The sequence below is a fragment of the Pomacea canaliculata genome, linkage group LG3, assembly GCF_003073045.1.
Source record: "Pomacea canaliculata isolate SZHN2017 linkage group LG3, ASM307304v1, whole genome shotgun sequence".
Classification (NCBI taxonomy): Eukaryota; Metazoa; Mollusca; class Gastropoda; order Architaenioglossa; family Ampullariidae; genus Pomacea; species Pomacea canaliculata.
In genome coordinates, this window is record NC_037592.1 from 38427848 (window position 1) to 38445083 (window position 17236).

Here is a 17236-nt window from a genome sequence, read left to right on the forward strand (position 1 = left end):
AAAGAATCATAAGCGAGTCGTAGCAAAACTAACAACACGCCGGATCGGAGTTTTGCACAGAGTCGCCGGCTTACTCTAGCCAAAGCCCTTCATCCTCACAAAAGGTCGTGGACGACCTGGCTTTCCCAGGATATGGCTCGATACAGAACGAGATCGACCATATCTTTGTTTCCGAAGCGCTTCAAATCTGGCATCAAGGAGATAAAATAGTATCGGTTAGTCGCGGCTCGCGCAATCATTCTGTTAGCATTTTCGTAAACAATTAAAATAGATGTAAGTTAGTAATGATGATTATGTGCTGTGGGGATTATTTCAGCAGTACGTTAGTTCAGTATTTCGTGAACAGATTATATTTTTTGTCACGGTTCTCTCATTTTTACGGTTGTGTGCAGAAACCGAATTCTGTGCGGAGCTACTTGATTTTATCATGGCTGCTGTTACTAGCCAAGCGTTTCTGTTTGGTACACTGCTTGTGTAAAGCACTAAATTTCTGGATGGACTTTAAATTACTTTGCATGTCAGAAATTTACCACGATCAAAATGACAGACAAGGCTCCAGAATATCTGTCAGCAGAAGAACTCAGAAATCGACTCTACTACAGTCTCCGTAACCGCGGGCTTGTCAATTCGATCAAAGTGAGTTTTTTTTTTATCTCACAATCTGCGGTCGCCAATTAAGATGCTGCAATGCAAAACGTGTTGAAAAAGTATTTTTCTAAGGCTGGGTGCCTTTACTACATTATATTCATAAATATATATGTATTTAGTGGCATTAAAACAGCATAGTATTCCCTTGTATTCACATGAACAAACATGTTTCACAAGCACCAGTTTGTAGACTTAAAACTATGGCTTAGGCTTGGACGTACAGTGTGTTGTTAACAGCGATATGATGTTAAATAGAGCCTTGGGGTGAAAATTCACATAGATACAGAAGCATAGAAATAAGTATAAGGCAAAAAAAAAAAAAAATTCAATAACCGTGCAAACTATAAATAGCATTTGGACTAAAAATCTTGTTGAACTGTCAGCACAAGTAGTACAGTATATATATATATCAGTTGATATGTTTTAAATAATTGTTTTAGGGAAAGGCTTGGTTATGTATGATGATGGATAAATTAAACAAATAGCTGACATGATTGAATAAAATGTCAAATTTTAAAGTGTTTAAAATGTATTTTTAGGAGTTGGAAGGTATTAAAGGAGGTAAAAGGTGTTAACAAAATAAACATTATAAGTAAATATAAAAAACTTTCTTGTCATTTAATATCTGTCTGATATTATATCATTATATACATGTAAGATTTCATATTTCTAAGTAAAAGAGTAATAGATGTGGCTTATTTCAGTTGATAATAATGGCTTTGCCTGACACAAAAAGCATTTTAATTAAAATCTGAAATTCTTTGTCATATCCCTTACATTGATATAAATATGTTAATATGCTTTACATGTACCCCACCCCCCATTTGAGAAATATATGTATATCATAAGTAGGCTTTATTTAATTTAAAACATATGTTGGTGGCTCTTAATAATACAGATCATAAGACAGTAGTAAGATTCTTGCATAATTATTCATAACAATGTTAAAAAAAGTAATCTTTATTAAAATTTGCTTTTCTTCTTATTAAGTGGGAGATGTAGGACCCCTTTTACCATTCCAGTTTCTGGAATAGAGCGAATTAAAACAAGTTTTCTATACTTAAAGCTGTAATGAGGTACAACATTTTTTTCTTAATGACTAGATAATGTTGGATAAAGTACCATTTTCCAAAATCTGAATAAATGCACCCCTTCTGTTCTTAATATACTAGCCTATATATACAGAAAGAGGTCAGACTTATGACGTCATATTTGTACACAGATATGTCTGATTAGCACAGGGTCTAAGCTCCCCAATAGGCCAGAGTTTTGATAACTTATGCATGTACAATTCTAATGTCTGTGCTGTTAACCTTTATTTGTGCATATCTTGTATGTCAAGAATGGAAAGAAGGTTTTAAGTAGCCTGCACAGAGCTTAACCTAGTCATAAAAAAATTGCAACCTTTTAGAAAATTGTTCAGACCCAGTATTAGACATAAAGTTGGCTAAGGAGGGATTGAATGAATGGAGTATGCATTCATATGTTCTTGTCTTTGTACAGAGTCAGCTGCGGACTAACTTAATCACTGAGCTTCAACAGTCTGTGCGTGGACCACTTACAGTACGTGACCTTGATCCTCCAGAACAAGAACCTTTGCTTCTTCGAGCTGCCAATAGTCTTGTGGCTGATCATCTCCTTCGAGGAAAATATGAATACACACTCGGGGTCTTCCTGCCAGAAAGTGGGCTTGCTCAGGATAAGGTATTAATTCAATGATTGTAGTTAGGATATGTGTATTTTTCAAAATAGATCTGAAACATATTTTTTAAATATTAAAAATAGATTCAAATATTTAACCTAAAGTTAAAGGATTCATTTTACCATTTTGGTATAAGACACCTGAAGAGCTGATGTTTTGGGCTCCTGCATAGAAAATGTCACCTAATCTCAAAATGAGGATTTTTGGATGACTTTAAAAGAGTTAACATATGGACCTTTTCCAGCTAGCCCCTTCTATATGTATTCTCATGTGTATCCAGATTTTTCAGCCTCAAGATTTGCTGAGACTTCTTCACATTAGTCCACAGTCACGCCTATACCAGTTGATTGTAAGTTTTTAATCCTTTTTTTTTTTTTTAAAAAAACAGATGAGTGATTATGAATAGTTGATAGTTTTAGAGCTGCGAGTTTAAGGCAACTCAAGTTTGTGGTCTTTTACTACTTTTAGCTCCTTCTGAGGCCCCAAAAGCAGTTGATTGTTTTTTTTAAAAACTCTTTACTGTATATGCATTTTGATTTGATGATTTGTTTTTGTGCTTTTGTATTTTAACAATCTCTTGGTCTTACCTTATGCATCATCAGCTGGGGGCCCGTCAAGATGGACTAAGTCTATTATGCTATACAAAAGAGTGCTGTGAATATGTCTATGAAATTTGCATATTTTACTGATTAGAAACAGAGATTGAGGAATAAAACTTGTAAGGGCCATCTTTTATAGTTTCCTTATCTTTCAATACAGTGTGCAAAAGCAGAAAAGCAGAAAGAAAAAGGTGAGTTTTCTATGTACCTGTATCTTGTTGACATCTGTGATTTTCTGGGAAAAGTTGTTAGAAGGTATTGTCTTCCTTTAAATCATACAAATATGAAGGACAAGGAGAGTGAGGGTGAAATTTTATGATACAGCTGTAGTGATAATAGCATCATGTAGTCCTTGCTTTTTTTAAAAAATCTTTGTTCTAGTAAAATTTGCCAAATTTGTTGAATCTTTAGAAGATTGACAGCCTATCTGCATAGTTAATCACTGGCACTAACATTGTGTTCCTTTGTTTAGTGTCAGTCAGGAGGATTTTACTAAGTTTGCATCTTTCTTTGATTTAAATAATTGATAGCCCATTGCAAAGTTTCTCATAAAATTTCTTGCAGCTTAGCAAAAGACAAAGCGAAAGTTATAATTTTAATGTACATGATGCCTGATGTAGGGAGACATTGCATAGTCTTTAATGAATTTTTTCTCACCCCAAATTTAGGTCTTTTATGGCAGATAATATCAGAACTTGCTGCCATTCATTCAAATGGTGTTCAAGACTGTGGAATCCAGGCTGATCTTACAAGACTAGGACCAGTGGCATCATTAGGTAAGCATTCATTGCATGTTAATTTCTATTTTTTTCCACCTTTCTTACACATATAAATTTGATTTTGGGGTAGAAGGTAGAGAAACTGGAGGCCTAAATATGAAGAAGTGTTAAATGCTGATGGTTATTATTAGTACTATTAGGTTATTATTTGTTGTATAAAATTTTAAAAACTGAAGCTCTTTAAAAGGACCCACTTAAAAAGTATATTAGTCATGACAGTTTGGAATAATTTTATCAATTACGTGATAAATACATTTTGTAACATGACATTAAATACCAAAAACGTAGGTGTCTCCTTTATTTGTCGTGTTTCTGCAAAAATAAAAATGGGAAAAAACAAAACAGTTTGCATTTCTATTCTAGATGAAAAACTAAAATCTCTTGAGGAACTCTACTCTTCAAAGAGAGAGGATCTGAGCCATAGCAGCAGAACTGCAGTTGAGGAGAGGATATTGACCTATCAGCGGCAGCTAGAGGATAGGTACAACTCTCAGTTGAAATTAGAGGTATGTAATTGTATTCCTGTTTTGAATTGAATAGTTAGTCTTCACATTGTTTTCTTAAAAGAGGCAGCAATTCACAGATGAAGTAATATCTAACAATTTTTTTAATAAAGAAATAGCAATTTATTCAATAGAGTTTTTTTCTGTGCTTTGATATTCAAAAGTAAATTGAATATTTCTCTGTTATTTCTTATTTAAAGGGTAACAGGGGTTTGCGTAATAAGCTGTCGCTTATACACGGGAAAAGATTTACTGTTTAATGTATGTGTCCATGTGTTTGACATTATAATTAGATTGCACGTTTACGGGACTCAGAGATTGCTCGAATGCGGCTGGAAGAAAAAGAGAAATGTACAAAAGAGAATGAGAAAATCAAGAAAGAGGTATGACACAGTTTTGAAACCTCATCTCAGGTCAGAGTTAACCAAGTCTTAAAAAAAAACCCTAATTAACCTTTGCCAATGCTGCAAATCAAACATCTATAAGAAATAGCATGAACATGTAAAGGTTTCTACCAGAGTAAATAATTTGAAAAATTTTTTATTGCCACAAATAATGTGAGCAACTTGGTAAAACTATTTTGTGTTTCAAGTGAAATTGGTAGATTTTTAATATAAAAAAAACTTAGCTTTAAAAATGAAACTCTAATTGATTTATATTCACGTTGATATGATGGATTCAAACTAAAATTTTTATTCTAATAAAACTATTGTTCAGCTTCAGAGAACATATCAGGACAAATACGACGCACTAGTCGAAAGGGAGCGTAATGCAATTGAGCGATTGCATAAGGAACAGGAGGTGAGTCTTTCAACTGACTGTTTAAAATATTGTAACATAGGGGCACTCGAACTTTGTCTCTTGCAAAATTTAGTGTAGATATATATATATATATTTGAGTCTAGAGTGTCCTGTCCATGACCTCTTTATAGTTACCTGGTCTTTTTAGAATGGGACTCGACTGCTGTAGTTGGGGTACTGATGGAAACATTTTCTTTGCTTGCCGTCCCCTATTCAAATAAAAAGAATATTTTGAATCAACATTAAACTCGTGATGAATCATTTTTTTGAGCAGCTTCAAGAGAAAGAGGTGTACTCACAACGCCAGATGCTGCTGTCAGAGATTGAATCCATTCGACAGCGTGAATCCGAAATAAAGCGTGAAGCTGAGGTTAATAAGAGGTATAAGTGAAGGATTTTTTTTGTTGTTAAAACATTCTGTGAAAATATTCCAAGTCATAGAGAAGATATTTGAAATATGAACTCTATTGTTGTATGTAACTAGGAGGCTTTTTCAAATAAGCTTTTATTGCATGGTCAGGAGATTCAAACACAGTTTACAAATAATAGGTGTTTATTGTGAGGTGTGTGCTAAGATTTTAACTTTGTTTGCACTGATAACTTGCTACAAAGAATCTTGATGAAGAAATAAAGAATTTTGTTGCATTTTTATCTATTTCCAATCCAATTCATCTTCACGAAGGACTTTATTTGGTCTTCAGTGCTGATATTTCAGTTTTGCAAAGCTGTTTACCATAGAGGATGCTGGGTAAACAATAAGAATAATGTATAGTTCCTTAGAGGTATAAATTCATGAAAATTACAATGAGAGTCAATTGAAAACCTTAAAAATGTGACATAAATTAAAAACAAAAAATTAGATTTCAGTTGACTTTCCATTGTGTTTAAACACTTCTTCATCATCAAAATGACCATAATGTTTTCATCATCCACATAGAGAGAAACTGTTAGCAGAAGAACGTGTCAAGGCAAAGGAAGACGAGCTTAGGCGAAGAGAGTTGGAATTACGCCACAAAGAGATGCAGTTTGATCAGCGGCTGCACAATGAGATGGCCCAGTAAGATTCTTGATCATAAATAATTTATACTTAAAGATAACAAAAAAGTAAATTTCTTTTCTTTCAATTGTTTTGTTTTCTTTCGTTTTCTGATGCCTATCTTTAGATTTAGCATTCTTTTCGTTTCTTTCCTGAAGATTCATACAGTCAAAGATTATATAAGAATAAGACGTGTTGTCAGTGGGAATATCCATTACTTCTGGTAATTTTGTTCCATTTGTGTCACTATCAGAAACAAAGCAAATTTTATGTGGCTGAAAAGTAATAGCAGTAGCAACTGATTTTTTTTTCAAAGACAAAAATATGAGAAGTAAATTAAAACATATTATGGTTACAAATTTATTTAGTTATTACTAATGACATTTTTTTTCATCTCATTCCTCCACCTGCTTGTGTATTCTTTCAAAATTTTTCTCAAACATAGGTTTGTCTATCAAAATTACATTGTAACTTGTCTCTGAGATGTGTTGCTGAAACATTGTCAGAATTAGAAGTTTGCTTTTTCTGTAAAATTGCTGTGTAACAATCTGCTGTTACTAACTTGCTTCAGGTTTAAGCTAGACCAGCAGACCAAGTTCATTGACAGAGTGCAAAATTTAGAAGTTAGGGAGGCAAAACTCAAAGGTTTGTGTGATTATCATTTTCATTTTTGTCAATAGCCATCTTGATGCTGCAGCAAAATAGTCTTAATCATGGAATTGGGTAAATCAAAGGTATTTAAATAGAAATACTGACTTTCACATTTGTTACCACATCCTTTTATTGAAGTTTCCTCTTCCAATTTACAGAAGAGGAACGTATATTGGCTGAAGAAAAAACAAAAATCCAGACCTTGAAAGATGAGCTGCGAGACAAAACTCACCGCATCAACAATTTGGAGGTTAGCTTAGCAAATAGCTTAACTCTGCAATATTTGAACAGTTTTTCATTTTTCATCATGATTTTTTTCCTTCATTTATTTAATGCTATTCCTTTTGTATTTTTTATGTTTTATACTGTTGACATGTTTACCCTGAAGCAATCAAACCTAAGACTTAGTGGTTAGAGTTATTGGGTTGGACATTTGAGATAAATATTTAAAGCTTATTTTAGTTACATGTTCCTTTTTGTCTGAGATTTCTTGTGTTATTTCACAATTTCTCTGTTGCTTGTTTCACATAATTATCCTAGCCTTTTATCTTTACTTTTGATTTGTTCTTGTTTATTGTGATCAACTAAAGTGGGCTGCTTATGCAAAATTTATTTGTGACACAACCATATGTGCTGTGGTGAAAAAGGTAAGGACATCTGCAGTGATTCTTAAAATCTAGGTTACTTTTAGAAATTTTAATCATGATACATCTGAATTTTTGCAGGTAACATTACAATAATTAATTTTGCAAAGTTATCTTATATCTTTGTTACTGTTAAATATTTTCCCAGAGTGCACTTCAAGAAGCAAGACATTCAGAGGTGACTGCCACCAGACAGAATGAGTTCATCAACTCCAAACTCAGAGATGTAAGTTAGACTTTCCTGTTTCATGCTAGTGAGAAACAAATAAAATTTCCTCTGTGTGCATCAAGCCTCAAGCAGTCTGATGGCCTAACAGTTAACCATTACAGTGGGGATTAGCTTTCCCTGGTTCATGTCTTGTTTCAGGCCCTTTCTTTGTTTTTGACACCTTCGTACAGCTTGGCTGAGTGTAAAATTCTCAACTCCCTCTCCCTACTCCAATCTCATCTTCCTGTCACAAATAACAGCTTGCCTCGTCTCACAATTATGCTATGTTCTGAAGCAGCCATATCATCAGTGATCTTCTGTGTCTGCAGATGGCAGATTACAAGGCAATCAAAGAACAAAATATTCAGCTGAGAAATGAAGTAGAAACATTAAGAACGTAAGTTAAACATAACATTTGAATGTCAGTGTCAGTATTTTGTATGTGTGCATATGTTTGCATATGTGCATGGGCAGTTAGAGCGAGGAGGGTAAATTGTTACCAGAGAAAGTGTGTTTCTTTTGACTTAGTTATAACATTAGGTTGTTCATTTTGATTGTTAGTAGTTGTAGAACATGGAGCACAGAAATAATTTTAATGAATTTGCAGTTGTATTTATTGTCTCTATCTGCCATTTTGTACATGCCTGTAGACATTCTCTATATGTTCTGAGCATGTATTTTGGCATATATGCATTACATTATTTTTAAAACAAAAAGAAATTTTCTTTGAAAAGTCTCTCCCTCCTACTACATTTCACCTAAAATAATGTTCCTTTTTTCAGACGGTTATCCGAAGTATTGTCAATGAATGAAAGAGAGAGAGGACGTAAGTATTGACAGTCATTCAGTAGACAATGCTTCTTCAAATTATGCTTCACAGTGACATAGTGGCAAGCAAGGTTGATCCAGGAAAAGTAGATCCTTTTTCTTGGTCTCAGAATCCTCATACATGCTACAGTTTGCCTGTCATAAGCTTGGTAGTCACTTCTAAAAATCTGCGTTAGTGTACTGTTGGTTTGATGATTGTGCAAGTCATTAAAGTGTCAGTCTGGCTAGTAACTGTGGGGCATGTGAGGCAGCCTTCGCTTTGATGGTCAGGCTTGATGTAACCTCACATTATTGGATGAGTTTTCCTGTTCTGTTTAACTGTGATATCACATTCTGATTTTCCTTTGATGTCTACTTGCTAAGGTCATGCTGCTGGCTATGTCTCAGTAGCAGTTTTGACAGCTGACAGCCAGTTGTCGATATTCCGGATTGTTTGGCACCACAAGAGAGCGGTAGAAACATTGACAGGAAATGATGCAGTGACTTAAAGGCATCTGTCTTGCCAGTTATCCCCAATCCCCTTGGTGTCTTACCTTGTTTGTAGCTCCAATGTACATAGCAATTATAGACAGCAAAACTAGAAAAATAGGGTAGTTGCTAAGGGCGCGGATAAAATAAACGCCTTTAGACACAGGAATAGGATACATACTGGAGTTGGTAGATAATGTAAAAGTTCCAACTCGAATCCAGTCCATGGCTATAACTCCATCATGTTCATAGAACTGTCTAGCAATCTGTAAGGATCCTGTGTAACCTCCAGTCCATAGGTATAACATGAAACATTGCTAACAAAACTTGAGTCAAGTTACATGTACTCATCTGTTTTATGACTCAAAATAGAACAGTCTTTTCCTGTGATAAATATAGTTATTGTCTAAAGATGATATTCAGAGAGGCTCACTAAAAATAAATGTGGAAGGATGGTGCATGTGTAGAGGGCCGGTTGTCCGGCGCTTGTTAGGCAGAAAATGCTGATGCATGCCAGTAAAGTAAAGGTACGATTGTCGAAAATAGATTGCTGATGCATGCGGGACGCTGATGCATACCGCAAAAAGTGACCTAGAGGTATATCTTCAAGCGACGCAACTGTAGATCTATCCGGATTAAAAGAGTTGTGAAACTGCTGGTGCTGGACTGTTGTTGTGGTCACTGTTCGACTCCCCTCACCACGCACCACTCGGTTACACATGTGTAGTGGTACACATCTAAATAAAAGATTTTAAATAATAGATAATGTAAAGATATAGAATATTTTATTTTATTTCTTCACTAACAGCAACAATTTGCTGAGATTTTGTTATATAAACAGTTCATTGCATTTTACAGAGTTCATGTTATTTGAAGTATGAATTTTTTTTTTAAGGTCAAGAGGAACTCCTGAGGGAGCTGAGACGTCCATCTCCAGAGACACTGATGATGCAGCGTGACCTTGAGAGGGCAAAGGAAAATCTCAGACAGGAGCAGGTAGTTTTTGAACAGCAAAAGCAGCTTCTTGAGTCTCGACTAAAGGATGAGGTAAGATGATAACTTATAGGAGAAAATAGTTCCTAGTTGTAACCGGGTAACCTACCACATCAAACTCCATGCATAGCCATAGGTTATTAATACATTTATTATGGCAGCTGAATGTTGGCCGTCTCACCGTGGCCCTCTTTATCCCATCTAGATCAAAACAAATTGCATGCCAGTCATGCTGACTAGTCAGTCTTCAGCTGGGGCCCAAGCAAACATCTACCAGATGTAAATGCAATCTAACCTTACCGTAGATTGGTACCATGGCATCATTACAAAGGAAAGTGGAGACTAATATTATTCCACTGGACTGAAAAAAAGGATAGCTATTAAATGTAGAAGGTTACTCATTTGATGCAGATTAACACAATGCACAAAAGAAAAAAAACATGCTGGTCATGAACATTGCGATTTTGTTTTATTTGATAAAATGTGTATGTATTTATTTGTTGTGAATGAAAGATATTTAAAAAATTCAACAGTAACAGTATATGCTTAGATTAATATTTTGTTTTCAGATGGAAGATTTTGCCCTTTTCACATGCATTAATTGCGGGGAAAAAAAAACCTGATGTAAAATTTTTAAAATAGGCTGAATTATATTTGTTTTTATTTTGATTTGTTAAAAAACATACATAGCTGCATCCTGTGCCAATTACATTTATTTTTCTGGGAATAACATAAAAATCTTCTCTGTCCATTAAGCTAATAAATATTAGAAGAGGTACTGGAAATCATGTAGATTTGTTTTAATATCACATTAATAATCTTATAAGCTTGTTAGAACATATCAATGTGCTATTGTCCATTGCCTCTTTCAGTGTTGTCGAATATTTTACTTGCAGCTGGACCGTAACAGAGAACTAGTGCAGAGACTAGAAGAACAGATGCTGCAGATGAAGGAGATGAACAGGGAAGTTGTGGACCTTAGGAAGCAGCTGCTATTTACTCAGACAGGTGTGTTGGTTTAAATTTGTCTTGTCTGTTTTTTTTTGTGTTGTTGTTGTTGTTGTTGTTGTTTGCTTAATGCAAAGAAAATGTGGTTTTTCTAAAACAATCAATTTGAGAAAGTTCTGCAGATTGTTCCCAGAAATCTGACATGATTGTGCAACCCACTGATTTTTACTGGAATTTTATAGTGATGATGTTTACTTTTTATGTATTGGAAGCATACATGGCACACATTGGGCAATGCATATTTAAATTTAACTTAAAAGATGCCACTTCATACAGTCTGATGTCTGATAAAATTTCTAGAAATGTGTTTGCTTTATAATGTCATGACTTTTGCAAAAGGCAGATTGTGTTTGATGATGATTTTTTAAAACAATCTTTGTCCTAAAAGTTTATGGTCTCATTGTTTGTTATTCAGCACTTCACCAGGAAGTGTATGGAAAACCAAAAGAAGTTCAAGAAACTCAGTGAGTACATTGTCATCCAGAGTAGTAATATTCCAAGCCTAAATCTTTTAAAGTTTAAGACAGAGATTATAAGGACTTTAATATGTTATTTACGTTTTGTTTGTACTATTTTATTTATTGATAGGGAGTTTGGCTATGGCTGCGTATAGCACTCTACCTTAATGGTTGTTTATTTATTCTGCATTTGCTAGTTTACAGTTCCAAGCAAAGAAAATTAATCATGAATTAAACATATAAATAGGCTTTAAGATGCTTTGAAGTATATTGTGGGGATAATTCTTTAAAAGGTTTTTACAGAGTACAAAGCATTTTTAAGTTTTAAGGAAGGATGATGATAACTTAAGCTAACGATAAGCTGTAGGTTATTTTCAATAATATATATATATACTCTATTTTTAAATAAGTATCCATGACTGTCACAGGGAGTTGCCCTTGGCACCAGGTAGTTCCAGGTCTCGGGTGAATGCGTCTCATCACCCAGCTGCTGAAGCTTCTAATCGTCAAAGTCCACATCAGCCTGGAAGATCAGTTACCCCAGACCTTGATCCTTGTGGAAGGCTTGGGCCTATAACTTACTTGGGGGACAAAGATGTTTACAATCAGGTTGATTCTGATCTTGACCTAATTCCAAGTTTCCGACAAAGATATCTGTCGGAATTCTCAGATGATTGTTCGTCTACAGCATCCGCTGATGTTTTGGCTGAGGCAAGATATAGGCTCCAAGGGCTAGAAAAGGAGGCACAGGTATTCGCACGTGCACGTGTGTTTGTGTGTGTGTATGAGAGAGAGAGTTCATGTGTATGTACATTTTTATTGTAGAACAAGGGTTATTTGATTGATCTGATCTTAAGGTATTCATTCTGAAGTCATTGCTGTAGTCGTGATTAATTATCATTCGTGTTTTCACCTCTGGACATTGTGTTGAAACTGGCTTTCTTTGTGAATTGTTTTCACTAGAATTTGGAGCGAGCATACCAAGACTTTCACTGCCACATGACCAATGTCAGCACATTGCCCTTTAATCTACCATCTGTCTCTACATCTGATGCCTTGACTAATGCTGGCCCGCTTGGCACAGTTGTGCAGACAGGTGGATACTTCAATGAGGGTGTTAACTGGAGATTTTCTTTGGTTTTCATTTACTCTAATATCACCTTCAAAATCTTTCTAAGGATTTAGAATTTGTGTAAAAATTGAAGAATGAAATGTGTGCTAAACAGCTCAGTTTTGAATTTCAATTGTGTATGATTAGTTCTTATTAAAAATGACGAATAAGAAGTTTTGAAAATTGCATCAGTTTTAATTTGGTAAAAATGTTCAAATTTTTCTATCCATAATGTTTTTTTATTTTAATGTGTGTCTTGCAAAGTTCCTTCTATAAATGTACTTTTCCAGACCATGACCACGTGGACACAAAATCACCTTGTCAAAGTCCTATTCCTCATGATCATCCAAAGTCATCCACACCTTATAGGAGCAGACCTCTGCGTCATCATGATGGTAAACAGATCATTCCTACTTTTTGATAAACTTGTGAAGAATGTCGTAGTGGGTCTTGTTAATATGTATGCAAACTGCTAGATGCCACTTTAATAAATGGACACATATATATGGACGAAAAAAACCCACTCAAAGCAAAATTCCTAAACCTTCACTTGTGAACACTTGTTAAAATATTTTTATTATTATTAAATTGTTAAACCCTGAGGTTTAGTAGTTTTTCACTTTTAGTTGATTACTTGCATACAAAGACTGCATTGACTATCTGAAGTTATAATCTCTTGTAGATTTGAGTTTATTGTTGGCTTTAAAAACTATGAAATGTTTAAGAATTTTCTTTGAAGATTTTTCTCCAAAGTGTTTTTGTGTTATGCATTCTTACAGACAGCTTTAAAGAATTCAGTGGCGGTAAAGGAGACAATGCAAAAAGAACTATGCCCCACTTTGACCTGTCCAACATGTCAGATGAAGAAATAGAGAAAAAGGAGATGTGAGTTGAGCATAGCAGGTTACCATGCAGCCTCTTCCTCTCCATTTTGTGATTAATATTCTTTGTTAATTGCTTCAGTTGTTCTCTTTTCTGTAGCATTGTATGCTTTCTAACATTACCATTTTTCTGCTTGTATTTTCTGTCAAAAACATTAAGTGACAGAAATGTAATTTTTTTATGTATATTTCGGTCAGAAAGTGGCAATTTAATTTCAGAAACCTTGAGTCACGGCATGTAAAGTCCCGCCCCATTACAGTTGATGACTTGGAAGCCAGACCTGGGTCGCCAAGCATGTTGTATGTTGCCAGTTCAGAATCAGGTACTGATAACCCAATTCACCAGCATTTTCAAAAGGTGTCTACAGACATTTTCTATGTTGTATCCATTAAGAGGATTTGCTGCAGGGAGTTTCATCACCCATCTAAAAGTGTAAGAGAGAAGCACAAAGAAAATTTCCTTTCACTGTTTATATTGAATTATACATTAAAATTCTAAATGTAATGTGAATTATTATTCTTTTGATGTACATTTTGATTTATAATGATTTGTCTCAACAGCACCTACGATGTATGTATCTTATAGTTAAGGAAACCCATAATATAAGAAGTGTATCATTTGCAGATGATGCATTGAAGGGAACACCCCATAAGACAGCAGCATCTCCAGTGACAGCTCCATCAACTGTTTTGCATCAAATTTCTCTTGATGATGCCTGGAAACAGACTCCATCTTCTCTTGATGATGCCTGGAGAAGTGAGTGTCTTCCCCTTAGTTTAAAGTGTTGACCTTTAACTACATCCTACATCAGTAACAGTACTTTATTACAGCACATCATCTTCTCTAGTACTTTGATAGGCTGAATATGAGGTTTGGACAGTTTATGTTAATGTTTTGAGTATTTACAATGTGATTGTAGTGATTTCCTTCTTTGACCTCACCTGATAAAATGACCATAGGAGTCAATAGGCTACATTATTTTATTAACCATCAAAAGTTGACTCTATGACAGTGAACTAGTTCATCCTGCTTACTCTGTTAAACTCCTGTAATTCTGCAATTCTGGAAACAGGTTATGGTTAGGGTTAGTTCCCTTGCCTACTTTGTTCTCTTATTTTACTATTATACTGAGCTCAATAGAAGAGTAAAATTGTGACAGTTTTCACAGAAATTTTGCAGTTTCTTTCTTGGATATAATTGTTTTGAAATCTGCTTCAGTGTCCAGTGAGTGTTGTTTATAATTTATGATTTCATGTTGGATGCATCCATAGCTCGTTACTTGTCACTTTAACCACAAGTTGACCTATTTGCCCTTTTTTTTTTAAAATAGGAAAAGATATTACAAGAGAAGAGAAAAATGTAATTGAAAAGAACATGGGAGATGAGGAACAAAAGAGAGAAGAAGTGAAAGAAGAGAAGATAGAGCAAAATGTAAGTTATTCCAAAGATTTGAGTGGCTAGCTTGCAAGAGCATGGGCAAAAAGGCCTGACTTACGCATGGTTGAACATAGAGAATTTGAGCTACACCACAAGGTTGGTGCTGACATGTTGTGATCAAATTTGTAAAAATAAAAGAATGTTTTGAACTATGAAATATTTTATTGAACCTGAATTTCTTTCTCAAGATTATTTTTATATTCTCTTTAATGCATCTAGGAAAAGGCTGATCATATGCTTTAGTCTGTGTTCATGCGAAAATAACTGAATTTTTTGTAAGGGAATAAGCTTTCACTTATCATGCTTATCTTGATTCATCAGAGAGACATTAGATTCACATGCTCTTACAAATTAAAATTAAGCTCCTTTAGAGTACTTAAGATGTGATGATGACATTATTACGGATTAATTGACTGAAATTTCTGTACTTATTCAGGGTGAGGAAGAGGAGGCCAAGAAAAATGCTGGGGGTGAGAGTGATAATGCTGGAATTGACCCAGTCATGTTGCAGTACATGGCCAAGGTCAAGGCTATGAAAGAAAAAGAACAAGAGGTTAGTTCATGCCACATTAGAACTTGTAGTACATGTTTGTGATTTAGATATCTTTTAAACCAGAAAATAATATCTCAGTCCATTTGTGTGTGGTTTTTTTTAATATTTTGTGAATTCTCTGAACAAGTAATTATTCCTTAAGGCCACGGTTCTCAAACAGTGGGTGCGCCCCCCAGACGTGCTTACTAGGGGGGCGCGAAGGTGATCATTTTTAAAAAGTTTCTTATACCGGTATTAGTGAAATTAGCTTACATTGCTGGTTAAGGGGGGCACGTGGAGGTACCTTTGTTCGTCAGGGGGGCATCACAAGTGAAAGGTTGAGAACCGCTGCCTTAAGGAATCATATCTCCATTATTGTCAAGTATGAAAATGTAAGGAAACCGAAAGCAGAGACTGTGTATCACTGATCTTGAACTGCTATCCTTTCCCCTTCGCTGTTACTACCTCCCTAGGAAATTTCCTCGGCCATTCTTCATGCTTGTGTATATCTACCCACATGCCATTCCAAAGGCCCCCACAAGACATACTGTATCTCTGCTATTCATGATCATGTTGGCATGGGAGTATTCACTCTTCCATTGTGGCTGCAAATGTTTCTCCAGAACAAATTGTCATTGCAACTCATTACTGTTCTGTGTATATATATATAGAGGTGGAAGAACTTCATTCGCGATAGTCAACATGCGTATATATAGTTCGTCTTCTTCTTGTTACTATTCGCCCCCAGTGGAGCATAGGGCTGCATTATATATATATTTACTTTGCTGTATATTGCTGGCACTTGTAAATCTTACCTGTAATTGCCCTTGCAGATTAATAAAGTTGAATTATTGTGTTGTATCAGCTTTTCATGAATATGTTAGATTTCTGGGGCAAACAATTATTTTGGTTTTTACTAAGAATTTATTTAATTATAGGCCCATTAGTTAACTTTCACCATGTGACAGGCAAGGCTTGGTGTTTCAAATAAAGTTTATTGTTTGCAGGAAAAGATTCCATCCTTATCAGAGGAGATCTCAGTGGTGGATGATTTAAAGAGGTTACACACTATGCCTTTCTTTCTACTTTATGTTGTTTTCTTTTGAATTTTACATCAATTTACTTTGAAAACAGTTTTGGTGAAACATTAGATAGGTGATTCCACCTCTTGAAAGCTACTTGCTTGTCCAGCAAGCTGTCTCTTTCCTACATTTATGGTCTTTAGCATAAAATAATATTGAAACATGTTTGACAAAACTGACCTGTTTGCAGGATATAAGCTTTTAAACATCCCAGTTCCCATCTGCATTTTAAAAAGAAGTTAAGACCCTGTGGATTTTCTAAATAGGCAACACCTCATAGCATTATCTATCAGCTTTACCAGTTGAATTTTAGATCAATCGACGTCTTAAAAAAATAATTAAAAATTTATAGTTGTTAAAAAAATAGTGGCAGTGCTATATTCTGTTAATGTTTAGCTTAATTTCATTTTTGACTTAGGTCAGCCTTTAACCAAATTTCTTTATTGATTTCAGTGAACATGATATTGAAGATGCTGATGACTGGTGAAATATCAAACAGCTACCTCTAGTTTGACACTGTGATAACTTGCTATTTCTCAGAGACTTGGTTGTCATAAACACTGAACTGTATTAGTAGAATTTATACCGAACAAATAGCCATTATTGAGTTCTTTTGCCATGATCCAAAGGTCAGTTGTATGATCCTGTCATTTACACATGCTAATTTCATTTCCCAGCATAAAATCGGGGCTTTTACACATGTATCTTAAATGCATTTTAGTGATGTTTTTGGATATTTTGCAATATTTTGAAGACAAAAACAGTACAAAAGTTTCTTTGTCAAATCTCTTAACTAGTTTGCACTTGTGTTTGCACTTCTGATGAGTTTGTTTTTGGGTAATTAGTGATAACAAATCTGAAAGACT

At 34.8% G+C, this 17236-nt stretch overlaps 1 protein-coding gene across 2 annotated transcripts; it reads left to right on the forward strand.

Moving 5' to 3' along the window:
* Window positions 1–49: 49 nt before the first annotated feature.
* Window positions 50–17159, forward strand: LOC112558778 (oral-facial-digital syndrome 1 protein-like). Of its 2 annotated transcripts, XM_025229436.1 has the most exons (29): window positions 50–215; window positions 393–636; window positions 2152–2352; window positions 2631–2699; window positions 3089–3140; window positions 3618–3725; window positions 4092–4234; window positions 4525–4614; window positions 4949–5032; window positions 5307–5413; window positions 5970–6089; window positions 6640–6713; window positions 6878–6969; window positions 7512–7589; window positions 7901–7968; window positions 8354–8397; window positions 9763–9914; window positions 10757–10868; window positions 11284–11332; window positions 11755–12076; window positions 12290–12422; window positions 12728–12832; window positions 13217–13322; window positions 13538–13641; window positions 13944–14075; window positions 14650–14750; window positions 15193–15309; window positions 16296–16348; window positions 16824–17159. In XM_025229436.1, the coding sequence occupies exons 2-29, from the start codon at window positions 541–543 to the stop codon at window positions 16855–16857; spliced, it is 2946 nt and encodes a 981-aa protein (XP_025085221.1). In that variant the 5' UTR covers window positions 50–215; window positions 393–540; the 3' UTR covers window positions 16858–17159. The 2 variants fall into 2 exon arrangements, with proteins under 2 accessions (XP_025085221.1, XP_025085222.1); XM_025229437.1 differs by lacking the exon at window positions 50–215 and having other exon boundaries at window positions 398–636; window positions 3110–3140.
* The last annotated feature ends 77 nt before the right edge of the window (window positions 17160–17236 follow it).